Below are 18355 nucleotides of genomic sequence, written 5' to 3'. Positions count from 1 at the left end.
TTGCCATTCCGTGATTGAACCAGGGAACGTAGGGAACTTGCGTTTTGGTAATTGATAGTGTGACAGGTTTGCAATACGGTTATTTGGGTCCGTGTTCGGAGCCAATAATCGATCCTGGACTCGTCCCAGCGTAAAATTATGTACATCAGAAAAGGCAGTGAGTTCGTAATAGAGTTTATCGAATGCAGCGGAGAGTGCCCGACTGTCCTTTGTAGTGGTGACATCCGTTGGCGCTGTCGCTTGACTTACTGCCAGTTCCATGTACTGGATATCTTCTTCGACCTTTGCACGGATGTCGTTCACGTCACGCAGCATGTTGTCCGCCTTTGAACGTTTGCCGGCATTTTGAGTATCAGCCTTGTATTCACCAGCGGCGACAATGAATGAGGTAATGCGGTCGGCACTGCGGATGACCCGTGCCTTAGCTTCAACGTAACCAATTGATGCGGGAGGCACCATTGTAGAGGGTAAGATGAGATTACGAACTTGATATGATTGCAAATGATGGAAAGTATGACGAGGTCACGGTTTGTTTCCTTTCATTCGGCTCGAAGGACCAAATGTTTCTGTTTTGATGAAGGATTTTTGTTGTAATAACACAGGTGTTATGATTGTGTCACAATGACAAATATGATGTTTTTATTTTAAGTTCGTAATGACATGGTTCATATAATATAATAGTATTTCAGTAACACGGTGTGAATAAAAGTTTAAGGTATAGACATATCAGACAAAATATCGCGTAACGCACTGGGCCGCGACAGTCACAGACACGATAACGTACCGCACGACGGGGACAGAGAACCTAACGAACGGTATGATAGTCGGTGCAATGCCAGAATACTCCGACTATTGCCCCACGGACTGCAACAACGATATCGATCAGTACAATGCCGGAATACTCTGACTATTGCATTATTGACCGATATCAATACCGTCCGATAGGTTCGGGAGGGGAAAATCTTTCACCTGAGAAGCGTAAGTCTGCTCGGGTGGGTCTTACTACAGCTCAGGTGAAGGACTGGATGCCGATGGTCAGTCGGGCGGCTTTTTATATGCTGATTTATCGGCGATTACACCCGTCGGTCTTGTGTTCTGTGACTCACTTTGGGTCGTCGGTCCCGTGTTCTGTGACAGAAACCCGAACTCGCAAAAGTGCAACCGCCGAACAGCGCATATAATAATACATAATAATTAAAACTATTAATAGTAATAATAATAGTTAAACAAAATAATTAACGTAATAATAAGACAAGTTATATAATAATAATAATAATAATAATAATACATAATAATTAAAATAATAATAGTAAGAATAATAATTAAACAAGATAATTAACGTAATAATAGGATAAGGTATATAATAATAATAATACGAGTAATATTTATTATATTTAAAGTATGATAATAATATATGGCGTAGACAATTGGCTTAAGGTACGTCTTGCTAGATTTTTTTTATATAACATCATATTGTGTTAGGTGAGTGTTATATGGAAATATAAATATTTTCATTACAAAAAAAATATATTTTTTTTTTTTATACATTTATAAATGAACATATGCGTTTTTTATAATTATAGTCGTATATGTATAAATGGGTATTCAGTAAAAAAAACTTGTAAAATCTAATTAACTTACATCTCAATATGAGTAATTTAATATTATTTGTGTTATTCTAATTACATATAGTTAAATGTGAGCTAAATACTAATATACTATGTCTACGTATGTGTTAATAATGTAAATTAAAACTAGTAATTCGTTCAAATTGGTGATTTATCTGCAATAGTATAATGGTTAACATGATGAACATAATTGTTATTGTATAATATATAATCTCTTTTATTATTTTTTTATTGATGGATATATGGTTTTATTCTTCTTATATGTACTACGTCGATAGTTATTTTGTTATTTAGTTTTAATCGAACTTGGTAATTCAAGTCATTTATCTTTTTTATTATTTTAAATGGACCTCTGTATTTGGATGGGAGTTTCGGGGATTTACCTGATTCATTGAATGGAAATTTTATTAATACTGAGTCTCCTGGATTGAAAGTAATCATTCGATGAGATGATTTGTCATGGGATTTTGAATCCTAAAACATAAACCTAATAATTCAAGGGTGGTTGAAGAGTATGTTTTTTCGGAGCTTAAAAGTTTTCTCGAAGCGTATCCTATCGGGTGTAGTGTATTATTTTCGTTTTAGGATCACATATTTCCGGGAATATTTATGGGGACGAAAATTCACAGTGTTTTGTGATAATATAAGCCTTCAATATTATAATAATCTGAAAATACCCTCAGCAAGAATCATTAGATTAACACTAAAATTATTAGATTATGACTTTAATATAATATATAAAAAAGGGAAAGAAAATAAAGTAGCCGATGCATTATCTAGAAATGCAATCAACAACATAAATAGTATACCAGTTTTAACGGATAACAATGAAAACCTCACCAACCCATATGACATCAAACGGGAACAGGAAAAAGATGTTTTTTGTACGGACATAATAAAAGCACTAAACAACGTAGAGGTAGCAACTAATATACAAAGGAAATCCAGGCAATTCACAATAGAAAACAACTTACTATATTACAAAAAATTCACTCCACCAAAAGGATACACTCCAATTTTAGTAATACCAAAATCTTTAACAACAGATATAATGAAATCGTATCACGACTCACCAACCGCTGGACATACAGGCATATCTCGTACAATACATAAAACCAAAAATAAATATTACTGGCCCACATTAAACAAAGACACAATGAATTACATAAAAACGTGTCATAGTTGTCAAATAAATAAGAGATGAAATGGTAAACAATTGGTCAATTTAACCCAATCCTGCTACCTGAAAGACCTTTGGACAGACTAACATTCGATTATTTAGGACCACTAATAACAAGCAACAATAAAAAATATATATTGATAGCCGCATGCAATAATACAAACTGGTTAGTTAGAAAAATTTTCTTGAATGAATGCATTAATTACACAATAAAAAATTCAATCTATATTTACTGAATTGAAAATTAATAAAATCAAATTATCTTAAGTGATTTGGAGATTTGGTCGAAATATTTAGAAACCAATGAGTTGTTCTACCACATCATCAAGCTCATCATTAATCGGTACTATTAATAATTATAATTATGAACTAATTAAAAATATATATGTTACTATGTTAGCTACAACTATTTTAAAAACGTTTAAAAAAATCTAATAAGTTGTATTTATTTTAATAATTATTATTATTTATTATAAGTGTTCAGTATACGTTGGGACGCCGAACCGTCTACACGTTAATTCCGCGAACCGTTTTTGTAGCTTTCGATAGCAGTAGGTATCTAACGTTTTCGCCGCACTGTGCATATCTGGTATGTATAGCTTATATAGCTACAACACTTTAATTGGGTACAAAGTTAACACGTAACCGTATCGATAGCAATCGCTACACACTGACGTAAGCCCGTTTTATATTTATTCAATTTTTCTTTAAATAAAATATCATGAGTTATTTATAACTGATAAGATTTATTACTGATGAAGAAAATAACTTAACATAAAATAAATTTATTTAATAAAAAAAACTGTTGAGTTCTTTTTTAATTTGTACCTACCTATCTCAATCTAAGTAAGAAACTTATTTTTGTCAAATTACTAATTTTAATTCAATAACATTCTGTTATAATTAGGCCTATATGTATTACATTATACATATTATAACCTAAGTTCTTCCACTAATGCTGCTAGTTAATGAATAAAAAAAAATCAACACTTGATAATATAAGTGAACAATCTGTTGACTAAATGTTCAAAACAAATAAAAGTAATATTATAATATTACGTAAAGGTTTGCTATTAGCAGAGGATTCATGTACAATAAATACAATAAACTCCTAAGTGTTTCAAACAATTTAACCATCATCATAAGAAAAAATAATGCCACATATGTCATGTAGAAAATTTAAAAATATATATAAATAAATAATATGTAAATGTAGTCTATTTTTAGAATAATTATTGATTTTGTTATGTTATTTACTTAGATCTGGCAATATGTAAATCTTAAAAGGAATTTGAATTTTACTTTGTATAATCATTGATTAAATATACATAGATAGACCAAGTCAATAGAAAATATGGAAATATGAATATTAGTAGCTTAAGAATGTCAATAGATAGCGGGTACAGTAATTGACCACCAAATAATTATATAAATCAAGTAAACAATGAAAACATACCTATGGTGGTGAGGGGTACGCCGGGAAAAGACCGCACACCCGTATATTAAAAACACTTCCATTTAAAATGTCTATAAATAGATCAAAATGATTCTAAATATTATGAGATCTTAGCGTTAACAGAGAATGCAATATTTTAAACATTTGGTGAATAGTTCAAGAATCTATAGTTATTCATTTTTAAGTTAAGTCGAAATAATAAATTTAATTTCGTCAATAACTGGTTTATGGTAAAAATTCAATTTTTGGTTCATTTTGTTTATGTTTTTCTCGGCTATTTGAAAATTATAGGGGAATTATTCACTTTAGACCTCCAAAAAGTACCAATTAAATCCACTTTACAACCAGGAAAAAATACGTTGTAAGATCATTACATGTATCCATCCGCTCAGAATCTAAAATATGGTAAACCTATAAAATATAAATTGATATGAAGTGATACTAACAGCTTAAATAAAAAGTTAATTTGTGGCAGAATAAAAATAAATAATCCTTTGTTATTAAAATCATTTATGATACAAACTGTACGATAGTTAGAAAAGAAAATAAGGAAACAATACATAGTAAATACAAATCAATTTAATAATTATAATATATTTTTGTTTTTATGAAATGCATACCAACAATAATACATATTTTAGTAATTACTTATTTCTTAAAATACTTAATTTATTTTGGTTTTTTTCAACTTTGGTGCTTTTAATATTTTTAGATTTCCAATTAAAATCTCTGAGGAGCTTACAATTAATAAAATTAATAATTATAAAATTAATATGGTCATTACATGATTCATTAAACTCACAGATATATGACAAATCACTTTTTATTTTATCAAAAAGAAATTGACGTATGAATTTTTTTTGAGGCATTATTTCAATTGTTTTTTTAATAATTTGTTGTGCTAAAGTTATAAATTGCGTAAAGCTATGTGTTGGTCTTTTTAAAAATATATCAGATGTTTTAGAGTCGTAGTTTCTACAAAAAATGAGAAATTAAATTGATTTTCTTCATCAGATTTTATCATGACATTTAAACAATTGTCACATTTAAATTTTTTAAAACATTTGTGTCCCAAGTAACCTGCAAAATAACTGTTTGAGCAATTTTCAAGTGTTACTTTAGCTTCATACTCTTCTAACGTTGAAACATCAATTGTAGATATAGATGAAAATGCATGAGTAGTGGAAATGGAACTGTCAGATTCTTCACCTGAAGAATTTACAGTTGACTTATCATCTTTGCTAAACAAATTTATATCATCATCCGGTTCACAATTTGACAGCATAGTTGGCTACATTAAATTTGATTTAACATGCATACGAAATGTTGTTCTAAACGTTCTTGCAGTAGGATTACTGTAACAAAATTAAAAAATTTTAAAACAAATAATATATTTATATGCTAACATTTTAAACGCTAAGATATTAAACTTATAGTTACCGATTATATCCTCCTCTTTGTCGAAAAACTGCAAACATGTTTTCAATTACATCAGAGTCAAGTCTTCGTGTAAGTAAATAGTTATAGCCAATATCATCTTGTTCTTTATATAACATAATTATCGTATTAAGTGTCCACACCATCCCATCAAAACAAACTGGTCTGGTATCTCTAAGCGGTTTGTTTTGATCTATAGATATTTTTTTTAGTGATTCAAACCAACCCTTAGCTTCAAGTAAAAATTCAAGTTGACCTGGATTTTTATCAGATAAAGCACATTTGAAAGGATTTGAATTGTAAAGTGAATTACTATTTAGACAATCCAGTAAATTATTAAACTGTTTAATCATTTCAACAGTTTGAGAAGCTGTTCGAGATTGTAGTTGTTGAGTCATAATGCAAGTCTTCATAGCAGTGGCTACCCTATGACTAAATAACTGCATTGCCAGTTTGCATGACATCTTTTGGAATGGTCCGGGGTGTATATGTGCATCAGTTATATGCAGCAAAGAACGACTTGTTGAGCTTTTTTTGTCTATTTCATAAGTATCCTTTAGATCTTTGAATGATACTTCTTTTCCATTGAATAAAAAGTTATTTCTTATAAAATGATTTCTTAGATTCTTAAATAAATGTGGCACATCAAAAAATATGGAATAAATTTTTTTATCGCCAATAAAAAAATATGGTTTATCTTTTGTCATCTTTAAATCCTTAAATGCGGCCACATTACTAGCACCTTGGTCACATATAATAGCTTTGACTACAAGACCGCATTGAAACAAACGTTCCAGTACCTCTGTAATTAAATCAGCCAACATGGTGTGCTTTACCGATGTAGAAGGTAGAAAATATGCGATAGGCAACTTCCATGATGAATAGAGTCCTCTAATCATGAAAACCATAGCCTGCACAGCAAATTTATTAGTCCTGCCTTTGGAGCCTAAGTCTTCATACCCTTCAACTAGGTCTAAATATTTATTGTATTCGAGAAAATTTTTTATTTTCATCTCGTCAAAGACTAAAGTGCAGTATTTTTCTTGACTGCTCATAGAATCAACTTTAGTTTTCAACTGCTTAAACAAGGCAGTGTTAAGACCAGGTAGACATTTGATATTTCCTATCCAACGCTTAATAGAAGTGAGACCGGGTAAATTAATTTGTTTTGAAAAATATAAATACTTATATGCTGAAGGAGATTTATAAAAAATACTCAGAGCCAACTGTTTTTCTTTTTGAGACCATGATTTTGTACTTGACTTTTTACGTGCTATTTGCATTTTGACCAACGTTTTTGCATTTTCAGATGGAAATTTTAATAAATTAATAAAGTCTACAGACTTATTATGTTTGTTTTGTAATTTTATAGATATCAGATTTTTTTTTAGTTTAAATATTATGACTCTTTTTGACATTAAAAGCTTTTTTTGATGAGCAATGACTTTTTTAAGCTTTTTTATAATATTAGAATTACCAGTGGTCACAGAAAATAATTTTGTTGGTTTTATGGAAGATGGAAAATCAATCATTTTTTGCATTATAGTTCTAGTTCTTGGTGTAATATCTGTATCTGAAGTACTGGCAATCAAAGATGAAGACTGTAATTCATGAGATTTAATAGGTGTTAATACATGAATGGTTTCTTGAGGGCTGAGTGGCATTGCTAACGGAGAATTTATTTTTGAAGGTGAACAATTTGTTGGTGATGATAGTTTTCTTTTTGTAACAACAACACATGGACTTAACGAAGAACAAATTTGTTTATTTTTGTACGTTGTTTTTGGTAAAGTAACGCGTAAATCGTCATCTTCTACTGCAGTGAACAATTGAGGTATTGAAGATCTTTTTAAACTTTGTTTATTAGAATTTGTGAAATCGTTTTCTACAAAATGATGCTCACAAATTCGCTTTTTGTATAAATCTGCTTCATCAAGGTGTAATAAATCAGTATTCCCTAAAAAATTTAATAAATATTTATAACCTTCAAATGTAATATTATTATATTAAAGATGGACAATTTAAAATATAATTATTAGAAGGTTGCAAATTTAAATTCAAATTCGGCAAATCCACAATGATAGTGATAACAATTAACATTAATAACAGATAGGTGATAGCTATTTGGTCTTGGTAAAACAAAACATTTTCATGGAGGAACAAATTACTAACAACGTAACCATGGACGTATATATATGGTATATACGTCTGTGAGCGCAACCTATTGGGCTGGCTCCCACACTACTACATTTCTGGCTCCCATTTCACATTATAAAGCGTTAACGATTTTTCCTATCACTTGGACTATCTATGTATATTTAATCAATGGTATAATATTCTAATATAAGATCTACAATAATAATTGTATGCATCACTTAAAAATTATAATATTTATTCTACGATATAGATTTTTTTTTTATAATGCAATTAGTGGGCCATCATAAACATTTACCCATGGGTTGTGACGCTATGTATTTGATATGCCTTTCTTACACTAAAATAAATAAAGGGTTTTCAACTTAAAATCATAGTGAAAGATCACAATGAGGTGTAACTCATAATTTTATTTTTCTAAAATGTATGCTTATTCTCTTTAATTTTATATCTCTGTTTAGTAGCATTTCTACATCTGAACATTATATCATATCAAAACCTAATTAATTCGAAACAAAAATTAGATTGACTGATAATCAAAAAATAATTTTGTCAATTATGAAAAAAAACTTATAAAATAATAATAAAATTATAATAGTTTTTATCTATATTTCTCAAATTCTGATTAAATTTGAAGACCCTATTTTTAAAAGGTTCATGACAAGTGTGACATTAATTATTCCAACAATTTCAAATCATTAACTTGATTATTTAATGAATTTTTTATTATTAGTAATTAAGTGAACATACTATTATGCTATGAAATATACGTACATGAAGTTGGCCCCCCCACATTATATAATGTTATTCGGACAAATTGTAAACAATTGTAAATTAATTGTAAATAATTTTAAACTCAATCCCCGAATTTGTAAATCATCGGGGGCCTCAGTAAGTCAAACACCAAATAGGGGGGCTAAATTCATGGAGACCCACAGGTTGTCCGATCGACTCCAAACAAATTGTAAACAATTGTAAATTAATTGTAAATAATTTTAAACTCAATCCCCGAATTTGTAAATCATCGGGGGCCTCAGAAAGTCAAAAACAAATTGTGGGGGGGCTAAATTCACGGAGCCCCTCCCAGGTTGTCTGATCAACTCCAAACAAATTGTAAATAATTGTAAATCATGGGGGCCTTAGGAAATTAAAAACAAGTTGCGGGGAGGGGCTTAATTAACGGAACCCCCCACAAATGTAGCTGTCAATATCAAAGTGATACTTATCAATATTTTTCAAATAATTTGCGATAATTTTCAAATACATTTCCAGACTTTGCAAATAATTTCCTATCCCGCTAAAAATAAATATAACACTGGGGGAGGGGGTCAACTTTACGCATCCTCCTTTTTGAGGTGTGATTAAAAAAACAGGTTGTGAGAAATTAAGTTCACAGAGCCCCCTCTCTTCCATTTGGTCTTATCGACTCAGTACATAATTGTAAACTATTGTAAATTATTTGTGTATATTTGTTAATAATTTGAATTTGTAAGTAATTAGAAGACTTAGAAATCCAGAAAAAAATATTGGAGCTAACGTGCGTGAAGTTGACTCCACTATGTAATGACAATTACATAAAAGTTGTACTAATATTTTTCAACTAATCTTCAACTTTAGACAACATTTGTGAAAAAATTTGCAATCTTGTTAGGTTTTAGTTATACCAGAATTTATCTATCAGTCGAAAAAAATTTCAACATCCTTACAGTTTAAATCATCGAAAATACAAATAAAATGAAACATAATTTTAATAAAATATATTCATATTTTTTTACAAGTAAAATAAATAAAAAAAACCTTGAAATACATTCAGAAAAAAACGTATATTTTAAAAAGTTTAATAATCTCCAAAAGAAAAATTGAAAAGTAAAAATTAACCTTTGTATGAAAAATGAAAAATAAAAATCATTGTTATAAATATTAAACTTTTGTGTACATAATTAAGTGTGGTGTCACTTGTTTGTTATCAGGGACCTTGAATGTTTGTATTTTTTTAGCCATGTCATTATGAGTTTCCAAATATGAATCGTTGCGTCGAATTTGACTTATATAGTGACCGTTGCCAAAAGCTACAACTCCGTGAAACATGAATCTAAAAAAAAAAAGTTTATAAACGTCATAAATACACGTATTATAGTATTATTAATAATATAATTTCTTGTTAAAAATCTTACTTGTCGTCATTTATTTCGAAAGTAGTTGGAAAATCAGCCATTGTAAAGTTGCACATATATTGTCTACTTGGTCAGATTCAATAAATAAATGATTTTGCAATGTTCTTTGTTTAGTACCTTTTCCATGACATGATGGACTTTGACAATGATAATTCCTTACTTCAACATAACGTTCCATTGCGGTTTCTAAGTTTCTTATTTCTATAAGCTCTTGATATTGTAAAATTATTGTGTGAAGAAGAGGCCTAAATTATGAATGGATCCAGAATGTTTGGAATTATATTTGAATTCCATCAATGATTGTATTCTCCATAACTCCCAATGTTGCATCTTTAAACTGCTGTTTGGTTTTACTCAACACGTTAAGGCTGTATAGATTAGGCGGTGAAATACGCCAAAATTCCAAATCAGCCACATTTTTTCTTCTCCAATTAGACCCAACATTAGTTAAAAGTTCTTCACTTACCATTTTCCTTTTAGTACCTTTCAATTGCCTTTTAGTTATATGAGTTGTTTCTCTATCTCTTGTATCTTCAGTAAAGATACTAATAAAAAGGGATTCCCCATTACTTAGGAGATAAAATTCAAAATGAGTTGATAGCTTTAATAGCAGAAAATATAAAATCAAAAATAATTGACATGTTAAAAGAATCAAAATACTATTCAATTATTCTTGATTGTACTCCAGACGTGAGTCATTCAGAACAATTGACAATTGTAAGATTTTTCAAAATGAACGAAGCAGTAATTTGTGAACATTTTTAAGGTTTTGTTCCCATTAATGATTCTACAGGAAAAGGACTTTCAGATTGTTTATTAAATGTTTTAGCTGAATTAAAATTAAACATAAATGACCTAAGAGGACAAGGCTACGACAATGGCGCGAACATGTGAGGAAAGCACAATGGTGTACAGAAAAAAATTCTTCAGATAAATCCTCGTGCTTTTTTTGTGCCTTGTTATGCACATTCCCTTAATCTAGTTGTAAATGTTGCTGCTAAAATGTCATTTGAAATTGTTGATTTTTTTAATATTGTTCAAGAGTTATATGTATATTTTTCTGCGACAACAAAACATTGGAATATTCTCAAAAAAAAATATTTCAAATTTAACATTAAAACCTTTATCAAATACTAGATGGAAAAGTAGAATTGAATCAATAAAGCCACAAAAATATCAGCTTGGAGAAATTTATGATTCTTTAATTCAAATAAATGAAGATGAGACAGAGGACATGAACACACGACTACTAGCCCAGTCGCTGTATAAAAAAATACAATCCTTCAAATTCATTTGTTCTACAATAATATGGTATAAAATTTTATCAAAAATTAATGTTGTGAGTAAAATGTTTCAAGACCCAAAATTAAATATTGGCATTGCTTTAGAGATGATTAAAAATTTAAAAGAATACTTTACAAAGAAAAGAAGTGATGAACATTTTTTAGATATTATCTCAAAGTCTAAAAAGTTATCTTTAGATGTAAACGGAGACTCTACATTTCCAATAGAACAATGACTTAGGAAAAGAAAGAAACATTTTGATTATGAAACTGAAGATGAACCCATAATTGATCCACAAAATAGTTTTAAATGTAACTTTTACTATATTATTTTAGAGTCTAATTTTTAAGATTTTATCATCACTTAGGCCCGGTTTTTCAATCATATTTATTCATCGAATAACATGAGTTATTCGACAGATAAGAAAAAATAGTTAATTACCGGTTTTTCAATGTCAGAAAAAGTCTTATTCGATGAATAAACCAGGAATAAGTTATTAGATACTTTTTTGACCAAATAACAAGTTATTCGACGAATAAATGTGTTTTCATAATATATAACTGTGATAACACTGATAACCAAAAGTTGTATTTTGTTATTATTATAATAATACCAAACGAGTCCGTACTTCTTATACTTTATTTTTTTATAAATGAATAATGGATATATTTGGAATATTATATGAAGACGATGATCAAAAAATTGTCGAATTTTTAAATTATCAATGTCGTACATACACCATACGTGTGAGAGTTGATCATATGACACTTTGGGATGATCATGATTTTAGGATCAAATTCCGAATCTCGAAAGTGGTAGTTCTTCAAGTTTTAGAACAAATCAACGGCCAAATATCTTCATCAACCGATAGGTAAGTTGGTTTACTATAACTGCCCCCCGAAAAATTCAGTGTTTAGAAAATATTGAAATAAAAAATTATGATATCAAATATAATTAATAAAATAGTTTGTATCAAAACACAAAATATAAAAACTACCTACATCTATATAAAACTTCAAAATCTGTTGCCACGCGACCCACACGTATAGTATGCGTAGATGTAAAAAAAATATGTAAGTAGTTATAATATTATATAAATTTATAAATTGAAGACCTTGGGGCAATAACCAGACATGTCCTTTTTTTATTTTTATTCAGAAAACAAAAAAAACCCTTATAAACTCAAAAAAAAAAAATTTAGAATTTTAAAAAAAATGGTACATTAAAGTTTTAAGGTACATACAACTTATGCACTTATAGATAATGCTTAACTTTTAATAATAATTTAAGGAAGCAATAAAAACTTGTTTGGACATATCTTATTGTTGCACCGTAATGCAAAATTGTTTGGACATATCTTGTTGTTGCACTGTAATTTAATATTTTTTTGATGTGTCTTGTTGTTGCACCGTAATGTTAAATATGGTTTGGACATATCTTGTTGTTACACCGTTATTTATTATCATACATTAATTTATTATACCTAATAAGTCATAACATCATATTACTATATATTATCTGATGATTTCTGTAAAATGTATAGTTTTTACTTCTGATCGCCATTTAAAAATAAAATATAACACATTAAAAATACAGCAAAAGCCAAAAAGTTAGGTAGGTACCTAAATTATGTACATACAAAACAACAATCAAACACTTATTAAAATAATATAGTTTAATAATTAATAAACAAAATATAATAAACTGAGTCAGTCTTTTGACTAGATTTAGTATCTAATTACAAAATAACAATCAAAAAGCTATTATAATAATATAGGTAGTATTATAATTTATAACTAATTAACAAAATAATATATTATACTTAGTAAGTCTATTGACAAGGTATAGTATGTGAATACAAAATAACAATAAAAAAACTTATTATAAGCCCATATTTATGAAATAGTATAATATATAGTATAATTAATGTATAATAATATAGTATGTTTCTGGGCCTATTTCTACTAATTGCTTGAAGTTTGATTAACCCACAACTATGTATGTGTCTTGTTTTTCTTTATGGCTAATTTTATTAAAATTTTCTAAAATCATATCCCTCTCTGAACTGTTCACTTTGGTAAAACATTTGCTTCTGCATTTACAATCAGGACCTATAGACCTGGGCATTACATGTTTACCACGTATACTAGTATGTTCAAGCCCTAGTGCTCTACTATTTTTTGAACTATTACGTTTCCAAGTTTCTTTTTTTTGTATTTTTTTCTTACCTTTGGGTTTATGTACCTCATCTTCTTCTGTTGAATCATCAATCACTTGAACACTGCCAACATTTTCACTGCCAATATTTTCATCAAAGTCAGTATCATATGCTAAAATATTATCCGCGGGAGTTGATTGTTTGTTGAAGTAATTATATTTTTCATACTCAAAGTTATCCTTGAAATCCGACACTTCAATAGGAGAATTCAGATTGCCATAGTCTGGATCATTAAAGAAATCATCTATACTGGAACCACTTATACTTGAAATACTCATTACGTAAGGTAAAATTTATTAAATTTAAATTCACTTTTATTAATTAATAAATAACATAAACATTAAATAACAACTCACAATAACAACATGACTAGTAACTACTAACTACTGTAATATAGTTAGTAATTTATTATTTTTTAAACTACATACCTATTAATATGAATACAGAATTACAGAATAATGTCGTTGATTTTCATTATCAAACTATCAAAGCGGTATCTAATAGCTACTATCAATAATCATTAATTTATTGATAAACACGTTGTTTTACAGTGTTACCGTCATTTGGAGCAACAACCAGACTTGTCCGGACATATCTTGTTGTTGCACCAAAAAAAATAACAAGACAAGTCCATTTATATTATAACTCCTTATATAACAGTCGGACATATCCGATTGTTGCGCCAATCGATTCAATTTTTTTTCCCCTATTTTATTACGTGAAAATGTGATTTTGACCAAAACATGGACATGTCTCGTTGTTGACCCAAGATCTTCAATTTTTTTTAAATTATTCTGGATAAAAAACTTTTTTACTTAAAAAAAAACGTTTAGTAAAATAGCTTGAAAATGTAATACAAGGTTCCTTATAAGCAGGGCTCATAACTTATAGCTCTAAAAAAGGTTATTATAAGCGCAATAATATGCTCTTAAAAATATTCATATAAGCGCTTAAATATGCACTAAAAATACTAAAATATGCGAAAAAAAAAATTATTATTATTATTAAAAAAAAAAATTGAATAATATAACATCGGAATTATTGTGGTAAACGACTTGTGGTACTCATTTATTCTGCGATTGTTCTGTTATAAAAAAAAAATTATAAATTATAATTAATAATGAATAATGATACCTATATATTTTAAATATTTTTAAACATATATTTACCTTGAAAGTTACATTGAATAATTAGATGTTTGTACAAGTTTTCAAAGTGAAATGATCTTCGATTGTTACTTAGTAGAGTCTTGTACATTGAAAACGACCGCTCAATGTCCACTGACGTAATTGGTGCAAACTTAAAGTACACGAGATCATCTGTTGAAAAGTCTTCAGGAAGTCCAGGTTCAAGTTCTGTGTTCATAGTTACACCAGATAATATATTTGAAATATTTTTTAAAATTTTAAGACCGACATTTTTGTGGGTGACGTTATTGAGTTTATTAAAAACAGCTTTTCCAATTGGTCCTTGAAGGGTTTCAAAAACTTTTTCAACATTTTCAAATACATTTATAGCTTCAGCTAATGGTAGCCCTTGTTTTTGCAACTTGGTAATGGAAACTGTTAAAATTGTAAAATTGGACTTTATGTAGACCAAATCTCTTTCAATACCAGCTTTGGAAATATATTTTTTGGCCTCTTTGATGCTAACAGCATCATCGGCGTCTAGTTTTTCGAGAATTTTACGTATGATTTCAATGTTTTCACAATAGTAATTCGAGGCGATGATCCACGTACTCCAACGTGTTATAATAGGCTCCGGTGGCAAATTTAAATGAGGAGCTTCATCTTTGAACAGTTGAACACGGTTTGGTGCTTTTCGGAATATTTTCTTAACACTAGAAATAAGTTTGTCGACATTACTAAATTTGCCCCTTACTTCCTCTGCTACTCGGTGGAGTCCATGAGCTGTACACGTAATATGAATCATTTTGGAATAAAATGCTTTCAATGTATTACCAGCTTTTATCATATAGGGAGCAGCGTCGGATGTAAACAATAAAACATCCTCGTGTTGAATACCAATGATTCCGATAGATTTGTCGAATACTCTGCAAATAGTCGAATAATTTGTTTTTTCTAATTGTTCTGAATGAACTAAATATTGTTTACCCGGGTAATCTGCTTCAAGTATACCAACAATTACATTAGCAACAAACCTACCTTCAACATCGGTAGTTTCGTCAATGCTGACCCAAACTTTTTTACCAGACAGTTCAAGTTTAATTTTACTCATTGTTTCGTCAAAAATGTCATCTATGTATCCAAGTCTCAAGTTTGTTTCTGTAGGAACATTATTTCCGGTATAAGTTTCCAAAAATGAACGATAGCTTTGATTTGAAACTTTATTCAGTGGTTGAAACTTTATTCAGTGGTATATTTGCTGATAACAACGCAAAACACAAATCTTTACTGAATGAGGACTTTTTGGTAGAGTTGGTAACCAATTGTTGTTTTTTTTTTCACTTTGATTTTCTGCACGTTTAACGGCCTTCATATGTTTTTTGGTTTTTAAATGTTGTGTGATATTAAATTTTTTTTCGTGGTTAATTTTAATATTACAAAACTTACATAGTAATACACTAGCGTCGGTTGCAAATGTATTTTCACCAAATTCGCGAACAATATTTTTAAGACGACTAGAAACAGATTGTTTTTCTTTAGGCATTGTAAAATAAATTCTGTATGAACAAAACTATAGAATTTAGATTGCGAATTCACGAAATGAACTAGCATGCATACAATACGAACAATCGGAAACGACTGAGTAATAATATGTAAATAATCTGAAAATAATGATATCGGAATATCTAGATAATGGTTTCGGAATACCTAGAAACTAAAAATAAAATACTAGTGCATAATATGCTACAATTTCTTTAACGATGGGATTACCAAGTATCAAGCATACACTCTCGCTAGGTCGCACGTCATCTAAACTCGTATAGTTATATATAGTTTTTTCTTATAATATTATAAGAACAATTAATTGACACGAATTAATTACTAATATAAATAATTAATACGACTATAATTACTTTTTATTATTAAGAAAAATTTTTTTAAAAGCTACGGAACTGAAAACAAAAAAAAATAAATAAATATTATGGAAAAATAATATTGGAAAATAGAAAAAAAGCAAAATAGCACTTATACTTCGAAATATGCAAAAATATGCAACATAAAATTTCGAATTTAGCTTCTTGGGTATCTGAAACAAATTTATAACTCACATAGGTATCTCTAGGACCTCTCAAAAAAAATATGCAAATGCTAGAAGTTATGAGCCCTGCTTATAAGTTTCATTAATGTAAGTTCAAAAATATTAAAGATTCATAGGCACGACTGATTTTATATGCATTTAAATTTTAAATTTAGACGAAATTCATCAAAACTGTAGCCCTATAACTCACAATTTTCGCGTTAAACAACTCGTAAAAGAGTTTTTAAAAATGTTTATTTTTGATTACGTTTTCTCGATAATCCGTTACCAAACAAATATTTTTTACCGAGGCAACCTATCTCCGTAGTATTTTATAATAGAGTCAATTTTTGATTTTTCAAAAATATGAAAATTAAAGATTTTTGGTTTTCGAAAATAGTTTAAAAAAAATCAAGATTCAAAAAGACTGAATTTCTTTTTTTTTTAATTCCAAATATACGATAAATATAACATATAACTTATTATGATAAAAAATTTGATCTCCGATGTCTAAAACCCTTTAACTCGTCGTTTTCGCCTAAAATAACTTGTAAGAGAATTTTTAAAAACTTTGATTTTTGATTATGTTTTCTGTTATGTAAAATTATAATTTGTGATCTAGGTTTTACACATATGCAAAATAAGGTCTTACCAAATAAACATCCTATTTTTTTTTAGAAATCATGCAGTGACACCCATTAACAAATTGCTTTTAATTTTGAGGTTTTATGCAACTGGTAATTTTTTGATCACTTCTGGGGATTTTTTTGGGGTTAGTAAAACTACGGCATCATTGATTGTACGTGATGTCAGTATTGCCATAGCAAAACTTCGACCTAGGTTTATAAAAATGCCAACTACAGAAAGGGAAATAAGTAAATTACAAAGAAGTTTTTACCAAATTGCTAGGTTTCCAAGGGCAATTGGCGCAATTGATTGCACTCATGTAAAAATACAGAATCCAGGTACTAGGAATAGTTAATACATAAATTTTAATTTTATAATTCATATTGAAAATTTATTAAATATTAATTAATAACTATACAATTATACAGGAGGCCCTAATGCTGAATATTTTAAAAATCGAAAAGGTTATTTTTCTATAAATGTGCAAACCATTGCATGTCCTAATTTAAAAATTATGGATGTTGTTGCACGGTGGCCAGGATCATGCCACGACAAGACTATATTTAAAAAATCACAGATTTATTACAACTTAATAAATGGTAAATGGGGAAACAGTTTAATTGTAGCTGATAGTGGCTATGCTAATTCTCTTCACGTGGTAACACCATTTTCTTAAACCCACAAAATTATATCGAAGAATTGTACAACGAATCAATTATCAGAACAAGAAATCCAGTAGAGAGGTCATATGGTGTTCTCAAGAGAAGATTCCTAGTATTATCCTTAGGATTACGATTGAAATTAGAAACAACTCAAGCTGTAACTGTAGCTTGTTTTGTTTTATACAATATAGCTTGTGATAACAATGATATAGATTCACCTATACTAGACATAATTCTACCAAATAACGAAAACATAAACATAGAAGAACAACAACCAGATGGTGAAAACGCAAGACAACAACTAATACAAGAATACTTTTCACATTTTTAA

General features: G+C 29.0%; 1 protein-coding gene across 1 annotated transcript; it reads left to right on the top strand.

Moving 5' to 3' along the window:
• Window positions 1-11972: 11972 nt before the first annotated feature.
• LOC132924256 (putative nuclease HARBI1) lies at window positions 11973-18355 on the top strand. The gene is given in 4 exon segments (XM_060988453.1): window positions 11973-12184; window positions 17414-17700; window positions 17791-18029; window positions 18032-18355. Coding segments are annotated over 4 exon segments (1062 nt in total).

The sequence above is a fragment of the Rhopalosiphum padi genome, chromosome 3 (assembly GCF_020882245.1).
Source record: "Rhopalosiphum padi isolate XX-2018 chromosome 3, ASM2088224v1, whole genome shotgun sequence".
Classification (NCBI taxonomy): domain Eukaryota; kingdom Metazoa; phylum Arthropoda; class Insecta; order Hemiptera; family Aphididae; genus Rhopalosiphum; species Rhopalosiphum padi.
Note: the sequence above shows the minus strand (reverse complement) of the source record. Positions and strands in the feature narration are given on the sequence as shown.